Raw genomic sequence first — 18,124 nt, forward strand, 5'->3', positions numbered from 1 at the left:
TCTCCCATCATGGAAACCTGCTAATAAAAACAAGATCTCTTAGTCCTATAACAGATAACAGCATGTGAAGAAGTTGGCTTCAATAGCAAAGGCTATCTTTCCTGAGCCAGGAGCTATAAAGTTTAGAAAGATTGTACAACTGATATTAAGCCCTTTTGGCAATCAAAACAAACACACAGAAGTCTGATGTGTCAATGCAACATGATGGATGCATGGTGTAACACTATCTGGTGGTGGTGATATGTGAGCTACATCCAAAACTTAAGATTAAGCAAAATGACAATTTTTCTAATGAATCTGCAAAAAATAATTTATAGGATTCTCCCAAATTTAGGCATCGTGTTTTAAATCTCTAGCCCAGGTTTCTTCCCACCCTGTCCCCTTCCATCTCAATCTAGTTTCCTGGAGTACTAGTGAAACGTTTTAGATAATTAGTCAGAATATTAGTTCTCATTAACACAAATATTTATTGATACTATGTATACAGTAACTTAGGTTGAACGTGAAGTTTTGGATAGCTAGAATTCACCTTGTGCACAAAGGTATGCTCTCATTTACAGATGGGCATTTCTCTTTGGCATCCATTAGTTTTTTGCCCAGATATTGGCCTCTGTCAAATATTAAAAAATCAATTCAGTTGCTATTAAATAAAACTAAAAGTGATTCCATGGAGAGTGATTGTATGATTACCAAACACATCTGATGTCAAATGTCATTAAAGTGCTGTTTGATCATCTCTGTCAATTTGTGCTAATTAAGACAGAGAGGGCTGGGATTTTATAAATCCCGAGTCTTATCTGAACAGTCTGCATATAAAAGTTGTCTTTTAGCCTGGTGAAGGGGCATCCATGAAGCTGTGGACTTCTGCATTCCTTTCTTTGCTGGTCAGTAACAGCCATCTTTCCAACTGTCATCTTTCATGCTGCCATAGGTCTTAGGAGCTGGCAAGGATCTGAAATAAAGCAATTTTACAGAAGATTTGCAAGGTTTTATGGAACATTACCATGCTATCTTCCACACATATCAATTACTTTGTAGATTGCAACACAATCCAATATTCCAGGGGACTGTTGAGATCAAACCTCTAAACAGCTATTAGCACAACCATTCTACATTAGGCATGTCCACAACTTTTAAGTTTTACTAGGCATCAGGTGACTGCACTAACCTCTTTTTTGTTAATACAGCCACTGCAGTAAGAGAAAAGATTGTCTGGTCTTTTCCAACCAAATGATCACCAAACTTATTACTTATTTGAGGGGTAAACTAATGAATGTGTTATTAGCGGTGTAGTGCCACCATCATTAGAGAGGCAAAATGGGATAGTGCTTAAAAGGACTCTGAAGTCAGACATACTTGGAACTGTAGGTCTTACTAGTTGAAATCTCAGGCAAGTTACTTAACTTCATTAAATTTTAATATTCTCCTCTGAAAAACAGGCATAATAACAGTACCTACATGTCTAATGCTATAGTAAAAATTAAGTAAGGTGTGCATGTGCGTGCTAAGTCACTTTAGCCGCGTCCAACTCTGCGATCCTATGGACTGAAGCCCGCCAGGTTCCTCTGTCCATGAGATTCTCCAGGCAAGAATACTGGAGTGGGTTGCCATTTTTTCCTCCAAGGTATCATCCTGACCCAGGGACTGAAAAACTGTTGTACTCTACTGAACTCAAAAATGTAATGTATTATCTCAGAATAAAAGAAGTATGGTTAATTCGGTTTCAATGCTTGTGGCACAAAAGCACCTTTTTCACGCAAATAAATATTTCAAGTTTAATATAGTCAATACCTACTGATGGTGGTAAGCACATTCTTGAAAGGTACAGATATGCCTACACATATATGACTCCCAATCTGGGTAGGCTCAGAATCATCTGAGGATTAAACAAACAAATTTGAAAACAGCATACCTACAGATTTGGGGCTTCACACCAGATCTACTCTTTGTGGGCAAAACTTAGGCCTCTATATTTAGATAAATCCCACAGAAGATTCTGAACTGTAGTGAGATTTGAAAACCAACCTCCTGGATTATACACTCAGACCTGACAGCTACAAGTTTTATCTTAAATCTCATTGTAGGTTCTACTATGCTTTTAATATCTTTACTGAATATCATTATATTCAAAATGAACAAATACCACAACCAGATGGAGTGGTTCTAACAATTTTTCCTAGGAATTCATCAAGATGCTTAATCATACCAGGCACCTGCGCAAATTTAATCTGAACCAAAGTGATATAATACCCCAATGTCCCAAGTGAGAATTTCCTGAAAGTAATGTTTTATTCAAATTGTAATGATTCTAGTGGGAACCCACCAGGACTCCTGATCTTCACTATCAAACGCAGAACTGAAGGTAATTCCCGTCTACCCATTTTCCTATACTCAAGAAGGTCAAAACAGAGTATTTGCCACTTACCTGCGAACAGGCTGTGCAAGTTTGCTGCGAGGCACTGGTATGCCCCCAGCAGAAGGGGCACTGGGTCTGGGCAAGCCACTTCTCATCACAGCTGTCCCTGCAGGTCTGGTTAGAGCAGCGCTGTTGATATTGCTGGGAGGATTTGCTGGGACTGTGTTCTGAACCATGGGAGGCCCAGGTGAGGAAGTGGTTTGCATGAGTTGTGTTGTTTCTTGGCTACCAGGAGAACCAGAGCCATGGTTACTAAATGCTTTTACTGGTTGCCGGAGAGCCAAAGGAGATGGTGCTGCAGGGGAGCGGAATTTACCTGGAGAAGGTACTGCAGAATGGCAAAGAAAAATCAACATTTTCAGTGGAAACCAAATGCAAGTGAAACTGCTGCTTTATGACTGGGCACCAGTACATCTGTATTCCTGAAAATTCATTCTATAGAAATGCAAGGAGTAAAGAATATTTCTGGGGTAATATATACATTTACATCAAGATCACTAGCAGCTCTTAAGTAACCAAGTCCTTACTCAGAGGACTGTAACTATCCTTGATAACAGTGTTTTAATTTTTAACTAGGTCAGCTAGGAATCCACAGTAACAGAAAAGACACCGCAGCATTCTGTTTCAGCAGGGCAACCAACCTAAGCCACCTTCTAGAGCTGAAAAAAGTGCTGGCTACTAGATGGTTGACTAGAATTTCAAATACACTTTCCCCTCAAAGAAACAGTCAGGTAAACACATATCAAGTATCTGGAAAGTAAGTCCTCTCTCATCTACAGTGTAACTTAAAATTTAGAAACTGAGCCTGCTTCTATTGTGCTTCAGCAAGTAGGGAAGTTAAAATCTAGGGGCATATCAAGAACTACATGAAGTCATAAGATAGAGATGGTATGTTTTGCTGGAACGTCAATTCTACCAAGTAGTTAGTTAAAAGACATAGTAAAACTAGTAATGATGCACAAAAGGATTAAATGTGCAATTGAAGTGATTTTTGTCAAAATAAGACTTCAAAGTAAATTTTATTATTGTGGTGGTCCATTAGCATTGTAAGTTCAGATGTTGAGGGATTCATTCATCCTTTCCTGTTTATTTTATTTGGATAAATCACCCCTGGAAGGTTTCTTCAAATACCTATGAACGCCTACATACAATATAAATAAAAAATATTACCTTAACATGCTTTACCTAACGAAGAATTCCGGGGTGGGGGTTCAGAGTGAATGACAGGTGGGGTGAGGGAAGGAGAGTTCCGAGGGAAAGGGAGAAAGAGATCAGAGTCTCCCTATTCTCTGCCAACCCGCATTACTTTGCCTAGGGTATGAATAGAGAGAAAGTCTGACTGTGTGTCAAAATCCCAAGGGACATTAAAATGAGGGACGAGGGGCCCAAGCACCACCCCCAGAAAATCTTGTTCGGAATGAAATCAATATACTTATTTTAAAACCACAATAGGAGCTTCCGACCGTGTTGACAAAAACAGGCAGGGCTTACCCTCCTGCTATAAGCAGCTCTATAACTTGGGTAAGATACATAAGAATGATTTTCAAATACTGAACAACAGGCAGTACAGGCCTGTAATTCCTGAGAGAAGGAAAATAAATGTGATGAGCTCTATTGGCACTCTGGCTTTTTTTTTGGGGGGGGCGGTGTGGAGGGTTGTGGATTTTTTGGATTATAGAGTAAGGAGGAGGATCTAGAGAATATCAAAGTTACCTTGCTGAGTTGAGGAGACAAAAACTGGAATCTGAGGGGCAAAGTACCTTAGAGGAGGGAGGTGCTCCAGAAGACCTCTATAACTCAGGTCTGTTTGAACCTCTGCCTGAATATTGAGCTGTGCATGCACCAAGTAAAGCTCCATAAGACTGAACAAAGCAAGCATGGAGTAAGCTGAATAGTTTCCAAAGCTTATACAGCACTAGGACACGTTGGAGTTTCAACCAGTTAGAGCAGAGAATCCTTGCCAAACATTCAGGGCAATCAAGGGACACTCTCAAAGGAATAAACTAGTTCTAGAATAAAATGATTCTAAATCCATTCTAACAAAACCCAGCAAAAAATCCACCAAAGCAGGGATCAGCAAGCTACCACACATGGAAAACTAAAATGCTTCTGTAAACAAAGTTTTATTAGAACATGGCAACATTCGTATGTTCATGTTTATTGTCTATGGCTGCTTTCCAGCTACAAAGTGTAGTTAACAGTTACAACAGAGATTGCATCACCCATGATCCTAAAATATTTACTATCTGGTCCTTTAAGAAAGTGTTTGCTGATCCTTGTTATAAGGATCACACTAATCTATAAATAGCTGTTTACCAGAACCAAGTCCACACTATTTAAAATTAGATAATAAAATCTAGCATAGAATATAAAACTTCACAATGTCTACTAACCAATAAAAACTAGTAGACATATAAAGAACCTGTAAGGTGATAACCAAAACTAGGCTAAAAATTAGCCTAGTCAGGAGAAACAGATTAAAAAGTCACAGGGATGACTGAGCTACCAGGCAAGGACTTTATAAAAACTATTACATACAAGCTTAAGGATATAAAAAAAAATATAAACACGAGGTGAGAAGTAAAAGAGTTTTAGAAGAGCTAGAAAAAACTTAAAAAAAAAAACTTTAGGAATTCTATTCTTCTTCTTCTTATTTTTGGCTGCACCCTGCAGCTTGTGGAGAGAAAACAGACTTAAAAAAAAAAAGTTTCCCAAGGCAATAAAAGTAAAAGTGAAAATAAATAAATAGGACATAGTCAAACTTACAAGCTTTTGTAAAGCAAAGGAAACCATAAACAAAATGAATAAACAACTTAAAGAATGGTATAAACTATTTACAAATGATAAGACAAACAGGGCTTAATTTCCAAAATATACAAACAGCTCATAAAACTGAACAGCAAAAACAACAAACCAACTGAAAAATGGGCAGAAGACCTACATAGACATTTCTCCAAAGAAGACATACAGATGGGCAATGTGCACATGAAAATACTCAACATCACCAATTACTAGAAAAATTCAAATCAAATCTATAGTAAGGTATCACCTCACACCCATCAGAAAGGCCATGATAAAAAATTCTACATACATGTAAATCCATGGCTGATTCATGTCAATGTATGACAAAAACCACTACAATATTGTAAAGTAATTAGCCTCCAACAAATAAAAATAAATGGAAAACAAAACAAAACAAAAAACTCTACAAAATAATAAATGTTGGAGATGGTGTGGAGAAAAAGGAACCCTCCTACACTGTAAACTGATGCAGCCACTATGGAAAACAGTATAGAGGATCATCAAAAAATTAAAAATAGATCTACCATATGATCCAGCAATCCCACTCCTAGGCAAACATCCAGACAGAACTACAATTCAAAAGATAAACACAGCCCTAAGTTCATAGCAGAACTATTCATAATAGCAAAGACATGGAAACAACCTGAATATCTATCAACAGATGAATGGATAAACAAGATGTGTTACATATACACAAGAGAATACTACTCAGTTGTAAAAAAAAAGGATGAAATAATGCCATTGGCAGCAACATGGATGACCTAGAGATTATCAGGCTAAGTGAAATATGTTAGAAAGAGAAAGATAAATACCGTATGATATCACTTATATGTGGAATATAAAACATGACACAAATGAACCAATTTATGAAACAGAATCAGACACAGAGAATAGACTTGTGGTTGCCAAGGGGGAATGAGTGGGGGAGGGATGGATTGGGAGTTTTGGATCAGCAGAGGCAAACCATTATATATCGAGTGGATAAACAACAGGATCCTACTGCATAGCACAGGGAACTACATTCAATATCCTGTGATAAAACCATAATTAAAAAGAATTTTTTAAAATGTATATACATGTATAACTGAATCACTTTGTTGTACAACAGAAATTAACAGAGCATTGTAAACCAACTATTAATACTTCAATAGAAAAAAAGAAAGAAAGAAAGAAACAGAATTTTCAGGGACCTGTGGGGTTACATGAGGCTGATATCTGTATGTCACTGGAGTACTAGGAAGAAAGGAGAAAGAGAGGACAAAAAGTACAGTGGGAAACAATGACTTCCGTGTATGAACACTCACCGTATTTGCTGAAGGACATAAACCTGCAGACTCAAAAAACTGAGAGAACACTAAACTAGATAAATCCAAAGCAATCCATGTCAAAACACATCACAGTTAAACTTTTGAAAATGAAACACTTCTCTCTCTTGAAGTCAGAGAGAGAAATAACACATAACCTATAGGGGAAGATGAATTTTTAACAACAGTGGACTTCTCATCATAACCCAGAAGAGAGATTAGAAGAAAAGTGGCATAAGTTTTCCAAGAGTTGAAAGAAAAGAAATGTCAACCCAGAATCCTATATCCAGAGAAAATATCCTAGAAAAATTAAGGGAAAATCAAGACATTCTCAGACAAGAAAACCAAGACAATGTGTGGGCAGCAAACCCATTTCCTCCCCACCCCTCTGCCAAGAAAATCCAGCTGAACAAGTTCTATAAACAGGCAGAAAATGATAAAAAGATGGAAACTTGGAATACCAGAAAGGGAGAAAGAACAAAGTAAACAAAAATATAGGCAGACACACAGGTTTTCCCTCTCCTTGAGTTTTCAAAATTATATTTTCAGGTTGAAGAAAAATTTATAAGACTAATGTCATTGGAAATATTAAAGTAAATACTTAAGACAATTATAAATAGGGTGAGGGTAAAGATACATGAAAAAAGGTAAGGTTTACATACTTGAACTGATAAAATGGTACCATCAACAGTGAAGTGAAGTGAAGTGAAAGTCGCTCAATTGTGTCTGACTCTTTGCAACCCCATACACTATACAGTCCATGCAATTCTCCAGGCCAGAATACTGGAGTGGGTAGCCTTTCCCTTCTCCAGGGCATCTTCCCAACTCAGGGATCGAACCCAGGTCTTCCGCATTGCGGGCAGATGCACTGCAGGTGGATCCTTAACCACCTGAGCTGTGAGAGACTGACGCGTGTATGTTTTACGCACACAATGCAACACAGCCACAACAGTAACTGCACACACATGCACTCAGACACTGCATTTACGTCATCTGTGGTTGCTATAGTGGAGAGAAAATCAAACAAAGTTGGTCAAGAGGTACAAACTTCCAATTATAAGATTAATAAGCACCAGGGATATAATGTATTGATAGAATTTAATTAACTGTTGTATGTTATATATGAAAGCTGCTAAAAGAGTGAATCTTAAAAAAAAAAAGAGTGAATCTTAAGAGTCCTCATCAATTTTTTTTGGTTTTGTAGCTGCATGAGATGATGGATGTTCACTAAACTTAATTGGTTATCACTTCATAATGTATGGAAATCAAATCATTATGTTGTATACCTTAAATATATACAGTGTTATATGCCAATTACATCTCAATAAAACTGAAAGGGAAAAAACATTGTAAGTCAAAATGGAATTCTAAAGAACGTTCAAGTAACCTGCAGGAATGCAGGAAAAAGAAAACAGAAATGAAAAACAGGGAAAACAAAGAGAAAACAACAAATAAAATGGCAGACTGAAGTATACAAATAATTACACGCAATGTAAATGACCCATCTGTACCAATTATTACGACAGATTTGGTAGAAATGCATTTAAAATATAACCTAACTTCATGCAGTCTGTAAGAAACTCACTTCAAATATAAAAATATAGGGAGGTTGAAAGTTAAGGGATGGAAAAGATATATCACGCCAACAATACAAAAAGCAAAGCATGTTTACACTAACATCAGATAATTAAAAAGAAAATTACACAGGACAAGGAAGAATAATACATAATGAAAGCAGGGTCAAATTACCAAGACAGGCAAATCCTAAATGTGTACATACTAAAGGCAGCCAATAGCTATAAACATGTGAAGGAGAAACTTTGAACTGAAAGGAGAAATAGACAAACCCACAACAGTTGGAGATTTCAACATCCCCCTTTCAACTAATAGAACCAGACAGAAACCAAGCAAGCGTATGTAAGAACTCAACATCACCTCCACCAATCATAGAATCTAACTGACATTCATATCAGCAGAACAGTCCACTCAACAACAGGAAAACACACATTCTTTTCAAGTGTCCACAGAAGCCAAATCAAGACAGACTATACCCTGGGCCATAAAGCAAACTTTAACAACTTTAAAAAAAACTGAAATTACAAAGAGTACTTTCTCTGATCATGATACAATGAAACTAGAAATCAATAACTAAAAGGTAACAAAGATTTCAAAAACCCCTTGAAGACCAAATAATATACTTGAATAGAAATTTTATAATATATGCAACTGAATAAAAATTAAAATACAAAATATCAAAGTTTGTGGGTCATAATTAGGAAGACATCTTACATTAGTAATCTAAGTTCCTAACTTCAAAAACAGAAAAAGTAGAGCAAAAAAACTCAAAGCAAGCAGAAGAAAATAATAAAGAGCAAAAATCAATGAGACTGGAAATAGAAAAACACAGGAAAAAAAATCAACAAAATAGACAGTTCTTTCAAAATTGACAAGCCTGATAAAATAAAAAGGAGAGAAAATACAAAGTATTAGTATCAGTAGTGAAATGGGGTATCACTACAGACCCTGGAGACATTAAAAGGATCACAAGGGAGTACTGAGAACAACCCTACATGTTAATTTGACAATTTAGATGGAAAGAATCAACTGTTCAAAATGCACAAACTACCATGACTCACCTGGTATGTAACAGATAAACTGAATGGCCATATAATTATTAAGGAAACTGATTAACAACAATGGATCATCTAGTCAAAGCTATGGTTTTTCCAGTGGTCATGTATGGACGTGAGAGTCAGACTTTAAGAAAGCTGAGCGCCAAAGATTGGTGCTTTTGAACTGTGGTGTTGGAGAAGACTCTTGAGAGTCCGTTGGACTGCAAGGAGATCCAACCAGGCAATACTAAAGGAGATAAGTCCTGAATATTCATTGGAAGGACTGACGCTGAAGCTGAAACTCCAATACTTTGACCACCTGATGCGAAGAACCAGCTCCTTAGAAAAGACCCTGATGCTGGGAAAGATCGAAGGAGGGAGGAGAAGAGGACGACAGAGGATGAGATGGCTGGATGGCATCACCGACTCAATGGACATGGGTTTGAGTAAACTCTGGGAGTTGGTGATGGACAGGGAGGCCTGGCATGCTGCAGTCCATGGGGTTGCAAAGAGTCAGACACGACTGAGTGAGTGAACTGAACTGACTGAACTGAATTTAATAACTCAAAACCCTCTGAAAGAGAAACCTCCAGGCACACACAGCTTCATTGAAAAAATCTACCAAATATTTAAAGAGGAACTAATACCAATTCCATATAGTCTCTACCAGAAAACAGAAGAGGAAAGAATAAATCACAATTCATTTTATGAAATATCAACCACAGAAAAAGACAGTGTCAAAAAAGAAACTTGCAGACCAATACCCCTCAGGAGTATGGACATAAAACTCTTTAACAAAATATAAGGACAAAGAACTCAGTGATATATTAAAAAAGTATACACCACGATCAAGTGGGGTTTTTTTCCAGGATGCAAAGATAGTTCAATATTTGAAAATCGATCAACATAATCCTTCACAGTAACAGGCTAAAGAAGAAAAATTACATGAGCCTACCTATTGATGGAAAAAAGCAATTGACAACAAAATTCAACACATATTCATGACAAAATTTTCAGAAAGACATGGAATAGGAACTTCAACTTGATAAAGAGCACCTACAAAAAAATCTACAGCTAACATTATACTTATACTATACAACAATATAAACAATATATAATAATAACCTCAGATATGCAGATAACACCACCCTTATGGCAGAAAGCAAAGAACTAAAGAGCATCCTGATGAAAGTGAAAGAGGAGAGTGAAAAAGTTGGCTTAAAGCTCAACATTCAGAAAAGAAGATCATGGCATCTGGTCCCATCACTTCATGGCAAACAGATGGACAAACAGTGGAAACAGTGGCTGGCTTTATTTTTGGGGGCTCAAAATCACTGCAGATGGTGGCTGCAGCCATGAAATTAAAAGAGACTTGCTCCCTGGAAGAAAAGTTATGACCAACCTAGACAGCATATGAAAAAGCAGAGACATTACTTTGCCAACAAAGGTCCGTCTAGTCAAAGCTATGGTTTTTCCAGTAGTCATGTATGGATGTGCGAGATGGACTACAAAGAAAGCTGAGCACCGAAGAATTGATGGTTTTGAACTGTGGTGTTGGAGAAGACTCTTGAGAGTCCCTTGGACTGCAAGGAGATAAAATCAGTCAATCCTAAAGGAAATCAGTCCTGAATAGTCACTGAAAGGACTGATGCTGAAGCTGAAGCCCCAATACTTTGGCCACCTGATGCAAAGAACTGACTCATTTGAAAAGATGCTGGGAAAGGCTGAAGGCAGGAGGAGAAGAGGACAACAGAGGATGAGATGGTTCGATGGCATCACCGACGTGATGGACATGAGTTTGAGTAAACTCTGGGAGCTGGTGATAGACAGGGAGGCCTGGCATACTGCCATCCATGGGGTTGCAAAGAGTCAGACATGACTAAGCGACTGAACTGAACATTATACTTAATGAGGAAAGACTGAATGCTTCCCCTCTAAGATCAGGAACAAGGTAAGGATATATGCTCTCATCACTCTTACGCAACTCAGTGCTAGAAGTTCCAGCGAGTATAATAAATAAGAAAAGAAAACAATGGACTTAGGTTGGTGCAAACATAACTGAGGTTTTTTACATTGCTGAAACTTACCATTTGATACTGGAATACATTCTTAATAAAGGTGGTTATGTTACACATCATTTTAATGCACATTTCTTGCTTTATGCTTTTTGCTAATGACTTATTACTTGTTGTTTTTTATATTTTAGACTATGGAAATGTTAGACAAAAAGCAACTTCAAGTGATTTTCTTATTTAGTTCAAAATGGGTCATAAAGCAGCAGAGACAACTCAAAGCATCAACAACACATTCGGCCCAGGAACTGCTAGCGAACATTCAGTGCAGTGGTAGTTCAAGAAGTTTTACAAAGGAGACGAGAGCACTGAAAAGGAGGAGCATGCTGGCCATCCACTGGAAGCTGCCAACTGAGAGACATCATGGAAGCTAGTCCTCTTACAACTAACCACACGAGAAGTTGCCGAAGTCTCAATGTCGACCATTCTATGGTTGTTTGGCAGCAGAAGCAAATTGGAAAGGTGACAAGGCTTGGTGAGTGGGTGCCTTATGAACTGACTGAAAATAAAAAAATCGTCATTTTGAAGGGTTGTCTTTTTTTATTCTACACAATGAGCCATTTCGCAATCAGATTGTGATATATGATGAAAACAGGATTTTGTATGACAACTGATGACGACCAGCTCATGGTTGGACTGAGAAGAAGATCCAAAGAACTTCTCAAAGCCAAACTCACATGCAAAGAAGGTCATGGTCACTGTTTGGTGGTCTGCTGCGGTTTGATCCACTACAGCTTTTTGAATCCTAGCAAAACCATTCTATTTGAGAAGTATGCTCAGCAAATCAATGAGATGCAACAAAAACAGCAATGTTTGCAGCCGGCATCAGTCAACAGAAACGGCCCGATTCTTCTCCATGACAATGCCTGACTGCACATTACACAACCGACGCTTCAAAAGTTGATCATGTTGGGCTACCAAGTTTTGCTTCATCCGCCATATGCTCCTGACCTCTCGTCAACAGACTACCATTTCTTCAAGCATCTCGACAACTTTTTGCAGGTAAAATGGTTCCACAACCACAGGAGGCAGAAAATGCTTTCCAAGAGTTCATCAAATCCCGAAGCACAGAGTTTTATGCTCTAGGAATAAGCAAACCTATTTCTCATTGGCAAAAATGTGTTGATTGTAATGGTTCCTATTTTGATTAATAAAGATGTGTTTGAGCCTAGTTATGATTTAAAATTCATGGTACAAAACTGCAATTCCTCTTGCACCAACCTAATAGATTTCTAGGAAAGATGAGGGCAGAAGGAGAACAAAGTGTCAGAGGATGAGAGGGCTGGATGGTATCACCGATGCCATGGACAAGAACTTGGGCAAACTCCAGGAGACAGTGAGGGGCAGGGAGGCCTGGAGTACTGCAGTCCATGGGGTCACAAAAAGTCAGACGTGACTAGGCAACTGAACAACAACAACAACAACAGATTAGGGAAAAAAAACTTTCTCCGTGACTGTTTACATATAGAAAATCCCAAGGAATCTAAAAAACAAACAAAAAATAAAATCTTCCAGAAATTCTAAGCTCAGGAAAGTCACAAAATGGAAGATTAACATATAAAAACTGATTATATTTCTATATGCCAGCAGTAAGTGCATGGAAATATAAATTTTAAATGCAATACCACTTGCACTGCACCCCAAAAGACAGAAAATAATACATAGATGTAAATCTAATAAAACAAGTTTCAGCAAATACCATAGGTTAGCTGTGAAGATCAAATGAGTAATGTATAAGCAAACTGTTGATAAAATATAAAATATTACAGGATTTATAAAACAAACCATATCCATGCCTCCCATACCAAGGGAATATGGTGCCTTTCAGCCTGCTGCAGCTCAGTTCTCTGGAAAGATATTCAACAATGCCACTCAGGACAAGTCTCTGAGGCTGTTCTGATAAACTGACTAAAATATAGGGATTAAGTAAATTAGGCTCTATTGCCCAAATTAATTATGACAGCAGGATATAATTTCTCTTTACTCATTTTGGATATCAGGAATTACACTTGAACCAAGGCACAAAATGAAGGAATGTGACCTGCTCCAAGCAAGAATCAGAATTCTATTTATAAAACTGACGTACGACTAAGAATGTTAACTGTGGTGTCAGAGTCATCTCTAAAATGGAATGGTGGGTGATATGAGGATTCTTGTTTTAGAAATATTCATCTTTGTCTTTTAATAAGCATTTAATAAAAATGCTGTTTATTTTCTATTTAAGGCTTAAATGATTCAGCAGGCACTTAACTCTAAAAAGTAGAAACGGATTAAACTGTATACTGTCTTTATCTTGATAAATATTCACTGAATATTTTTACAAATAATCTATCACAACATTAAACACTATTTTGCAATATAAAAACTAGACAATCAAGTGGTTGTTTTCACAGTCATGTGTCAACCAAACTACAAATTACATTAATTGCATAATTTTAAAAATATATACAAATATCCAATAAATAAATAGTTTGCAATAAAAACACACACAATGCCAAACATCTGTCGCCAAGACTAATGGGTAACAAAATATTTATTAAAACACAAATGCCATTCAATTAATAAAGAAAGAAAAAGGGACAAAAATACTTCCTTGTCAATTATCCTAGTTACACTAGTCATTCCAGCCCCTCAATGATCTATATACCATAAATGATGGGCAACAGGTTACTGACATAACAAGGACTTTTAAAATAATTTCTGGTTATTAAAGACCACAGAGATGAAGTAAATATGATTCTCTCATTACAAAGTTAAAGAATCGTTGTTAAAAGAGATGGTAGTAACCACCGAGTACAACCCTTCCACTATACAGTGAAGGAAAACTGCCATAATCACAGAAATCAATTGACCAAATAGATAAGAAAATGAGGCCTTGAATCTAGGTCTCCAAATTCCCAGACTGGTAATACCAAAAGAGAAACATCTCTGGGAGTAAAAGTTAAAATATCATTTTTACCATTTCAATTTCAACTAGACTCAGAAAGTTTATTTGTGGGGCTACTATCCTATGCAGGTTTTATAAAATATGACACCAAGGTATATTAAATTTTTAATGGCTGACAAGTAATCATAAAAAAGTCTTTGATTTCTGCTTTTGTTAGTGCACAGTACTTGCCATAATTTTTCTAAGCATATAAAGAGAATATTTATTAAACAAAGAGGCAGAAGAAACCTGTGAGAATCGGCTTCACTAGCTTTTCTTCCATATATACAAAAACACTAATAGATAATAAATAAGCTACCAACAAAAATCTGCAGCATCAGCAGCATTATTCACAATAGGTACAAAATCTGAAACAACTCAAATGTCCACCAACTGATGAATGGATAGACAAAATTTGTTTGTGTCTATACAATGGGATATTATTTGGTAATAAAAAAGGAACAAAGTAAAAAAAAAAAGGAACAAAGTACTAATACATGCTAAAAACCATGAACTTTGGAAATGTTATGGTAAGTGAAATAAGCCAGCTGCAAAGATCACATATTGTATGATTTCTACTGATACAAAACGTTTAGCATAGGCAAATCCAGAGACAGATTAGTGGCTGCCAGTGCCTAGAAGGAGTGGGGAATGGGGACTGACTGCTAACGGGCACTGTATTTCTTATGGGGTGATGAAAATTTCTAAAATCAGACAGTGGTTAACAGTTGCTCAACTTATGAACTGACCTTTGAGTAATTCAAGGGGTTAGAGGTACTGACCATTTGCACAGTGGAAAACCCACATATAACTTTGCAGTTGGCCCTCTGTATGCATGCTTCTGCACCTGCGGATTCAGCCACTACAGGCTGTGTAGTATTGTAGCACATGTCATAGTGAAAACATTCATGTGTAAGTGAACCCACACAGTTCAAACCTGTGTTGTTCAAGGGTTAATTGTATTACCCTTTTTTTGCGTACACTTTAAAAGAATGAATTTTAAAATAAGGGAGGAGAATAAAAGCAAGAAACCTCAGAAAATAAGTAGCCTTATTTTTGACCAGTTCCCTAAAACAACAGAAGAGGGAGCACTATAGCCATAAATTAGAAACTCTTAAACCTCCCTTTCTAAGTGTTTAGAAAAACAATTTCACAGAATAAACAACAGAAAGAATGAGGCCAAATTTCATATAAAGTTATTATATGAAAAAAAAGAGAATAGGAAAATAAAGAATAGAATAATACTTCTACTAATGGTGAAATCTTGCCAAATATGTCTACCATGCATACACAACAAAGGTCCATCTAGTCAAAGCTATGGTTTTTACAGTAGTCATGTATGAATGTTGGATTATAAAGAAAGCTGAGCGCCAAAGAATTGATGCTTTTGAACTGTGGTGTTGGAGAAGACTCTTGAGAGTCCCTTGGACTGCAAGGAGATCCAACCAGTCCATCCTAAAGGAGATCAGTCCTGAATATTCATTGGAAGGACTGATGCTGAAGCTGAAACTCCAATCCTTTGGCCACCTGATGTGAAGAACTGACTCATTTGAAAAGACCCTGATGCTGGGAAAGATTGAAGGCAGGAGGAGAAGGGGACGGCAGAGGACGAGACGGTTGGATGGCATCACTGACTCGATGGACATGAGTTTGAGCAAGCTCTGGGAGTCGGCAATGGACAGGAAAGCCTGACGTGTTGTAGTCCAAGGGGTCACAAAGAGTCAGACACGACTGAGCAACTGAACTGAACTGATGCGCACACACATACAAAGATGAAAATTACGAGATACAAAAGAACATAAATAAGAATGAAAAATACTCAAAAGTGAGATGGTGGAACACAGAAAAGAATTAGACATAAATCATTTCAAAGTGAAGACTAAGATGGAACACAAGAGTCACCATACACAACAGAGTGCTTTAAGAGAAATAAACAATGAAAATAAACTTTTATAGAACAAGAAGAAATTAAAAAAGATGAAAAGGATTCAAGAGAAGGCAACAAACATAGAAGAAAAGCAAAGAACACCTAATATGTGTACAAGAATCCCCACAAAAAGAGAAAAGCAATGCAAAAGGACGCAATAATGAAAACTATAATCCCAAAGAACTTGTCTAAAATTTTTAAATCTCTGCAACTTTAAATTGAAATAACACATCACAGGTCTGGGGAAATCAACTCGGAAGAACCAACACAGCGATGTATTCTCATAAATTATTGAACTTTAAAGAGAAGAAAAAACCTTTGGACACTTAGACAAAAATACCAAATGACTATAATAGAAACAATTCTTTATTCCTGACAAAAAATAAAGTCACATATTTAAGATACCCAAGGAAAGAAAATATAAGTCAAACATTTCATATCTAGCTGACTTTCAAATATAAAAATAGCAAACAAGCTGTCATCAACATGCAAAAAATGAGAGAATGGATATTGGTCCCATAACTCCTTCTGAAGAAATCTACTAGAGGATAAGCTTTAAATAAGAAAACTGACTGGTGAGACAATATCAACAGACTGGTAGTAAGCATCAGGTATTATTTAAATGTAGAGCTATCTCTAAATGAGACAAAGGAGAATATGGAATAGTTATATATGAGAAATGTTTTACAAGCTGTTCTTAGTAACTATACTGTATGGTGTATTACACTAATGTTATTTATCCCCAGAAGATTCTGTGTAAAACATGGGAGAAAAACTGTTACATGATACTCTATTCCTATGTGTTTTTGAGAAATAGGCTTCTCAGAGCAGGATAAAAGAAAGATAGATAGAAGTTAAAAGAGGCTAAAGCCCTAAATTTGAAAGGGAAGTATTAGCGTGAACTCATTAAGGTCCTCAATCTTAAATAATACACAAACCTACACATATACATTTCTAGTAGCTGAAAAGAACCAGAAACAATGACCAACAAGATAGCAAAGAACATAACTAAGATTTTGGTTTTGAGATTCCATTTCCTACCAAAAGAAATCAAGGTTTTCTGGAGAAAAACTAAATCCAGGTCTGTGGCAAGAAATGTAAAAGATGAGCCAATCTTGTCATATCTGTTTATTAAGACATTATCAAAGACTACCAGGGTTGTGTCAAAAAGACCTGAACACCAACTTGACGATGCTTCTACCAAAGTTGGGAAAATGCCCAGAACGTATTGAAACACAATAAAAAAATGTTTGTTTAAATCTATACATTTATGATGATATATATTAAAGAAAAATACTGGTTATCTTTGGAGAATTCTAGGTTGCCAATTTTTTATTTTGCAAACTGGTAAATAAAGGGAAAGAACAAGCACTAAAATAAAACTTTAGTGCTGGTTTACCAAAGAATAATTTTCTCTGCATACTAGTTTTATTTTAAATAAAGGAGTGTTAGAATTGAAAAACCCAATTCTGCAACTCCTAATAAAGTAAGGATATAGGCATTATGCATCAATGCCTGTTAATATCACAGGAAACAGGCAACCCCACTTTATGCACCTTTGGCTGAAGAAGCGCCACCACCAATGAAATAGTCTTGCCAAAAATAACATTACTGAATCTAATTAAGCATGAAGATAACTACCAATTTATCGGAAATACAGAGGAACCTGATAAAAGACATCATGGTAAATCCAATTTGTGTGAACATCTATAGGACAAGTGATTTGGTGGTTTCTTCAAACAATAAGGGGTAGTAAAGAGTTGGAGGAAAGCTATAAATTAAGGAGACTTAAAAAGACATAGTAAAGAGGCAAAACTATAGTTTGCTTACTTGGATGACAAATACAGAGAAGTAAGGAACTTCTGGAAGTTCTAAAATAAAAATTATAAAAATGTGGAAGAATGGCTACTTCGGTGAAAAGGAGTCAAGAGAGGATTGTGTTTGGAAGCAGATGGATGTAGAGCATCTAAGGAAGTTAAGTTCTAGTCCCCTGATAGAAATGGTAATCACAAGGGGGTTGCCTTATAGGAATTCATTAAGTTCTCTATGTATTATATGGTTTTCT

The 18,124-nt window shown here is 36.6% G+C and overlaps 1 protein-coding gene across 2 annotated transcripts in view; it reads right to left on the reverse strand.

Moving 5' to 3' along the window:
• Window positions 1-443: 443 nt before the first annotated feature.
• SLAIN2 (SLAIN motif family member 2) overlaps window positions 444-18,124 on the reverse strand; it is a 67,502-nt gene continuing 49,821 nt past the window's right edge. For both annotated transcript variants that reach the window (XM_043906834.1, XM_043906833.1), the window contains 2 exons: window positions 2,426-2,744; window positions 444-952 (listed from right to left, as the gene is read on the reverse strand). In XM_043906834.1, coding sequence (XP_043762769.1) covers window positions 886-952; window positions 2,426-2,744 — 386 coding nt within the window. In that variant the 3' untranslated portion in view covers window positions 444-885. The remainder of the gene's footprint in view (window positions 953-2,425; window positions 2,745-18,124) is intronic.

This window comes from Cervus elaphus, chromosome 6 (genome assembly GCF_910594005.1).
Source record: "Cervus elaphus chromosome 6, mCerEla1.1, whole genome shotgun sequence".
NCBI lineage: Eukaryota > Metazoa > Chordata > Mammalia > Artiodactyla > Cervidae > Cervus > Cervus elaphus.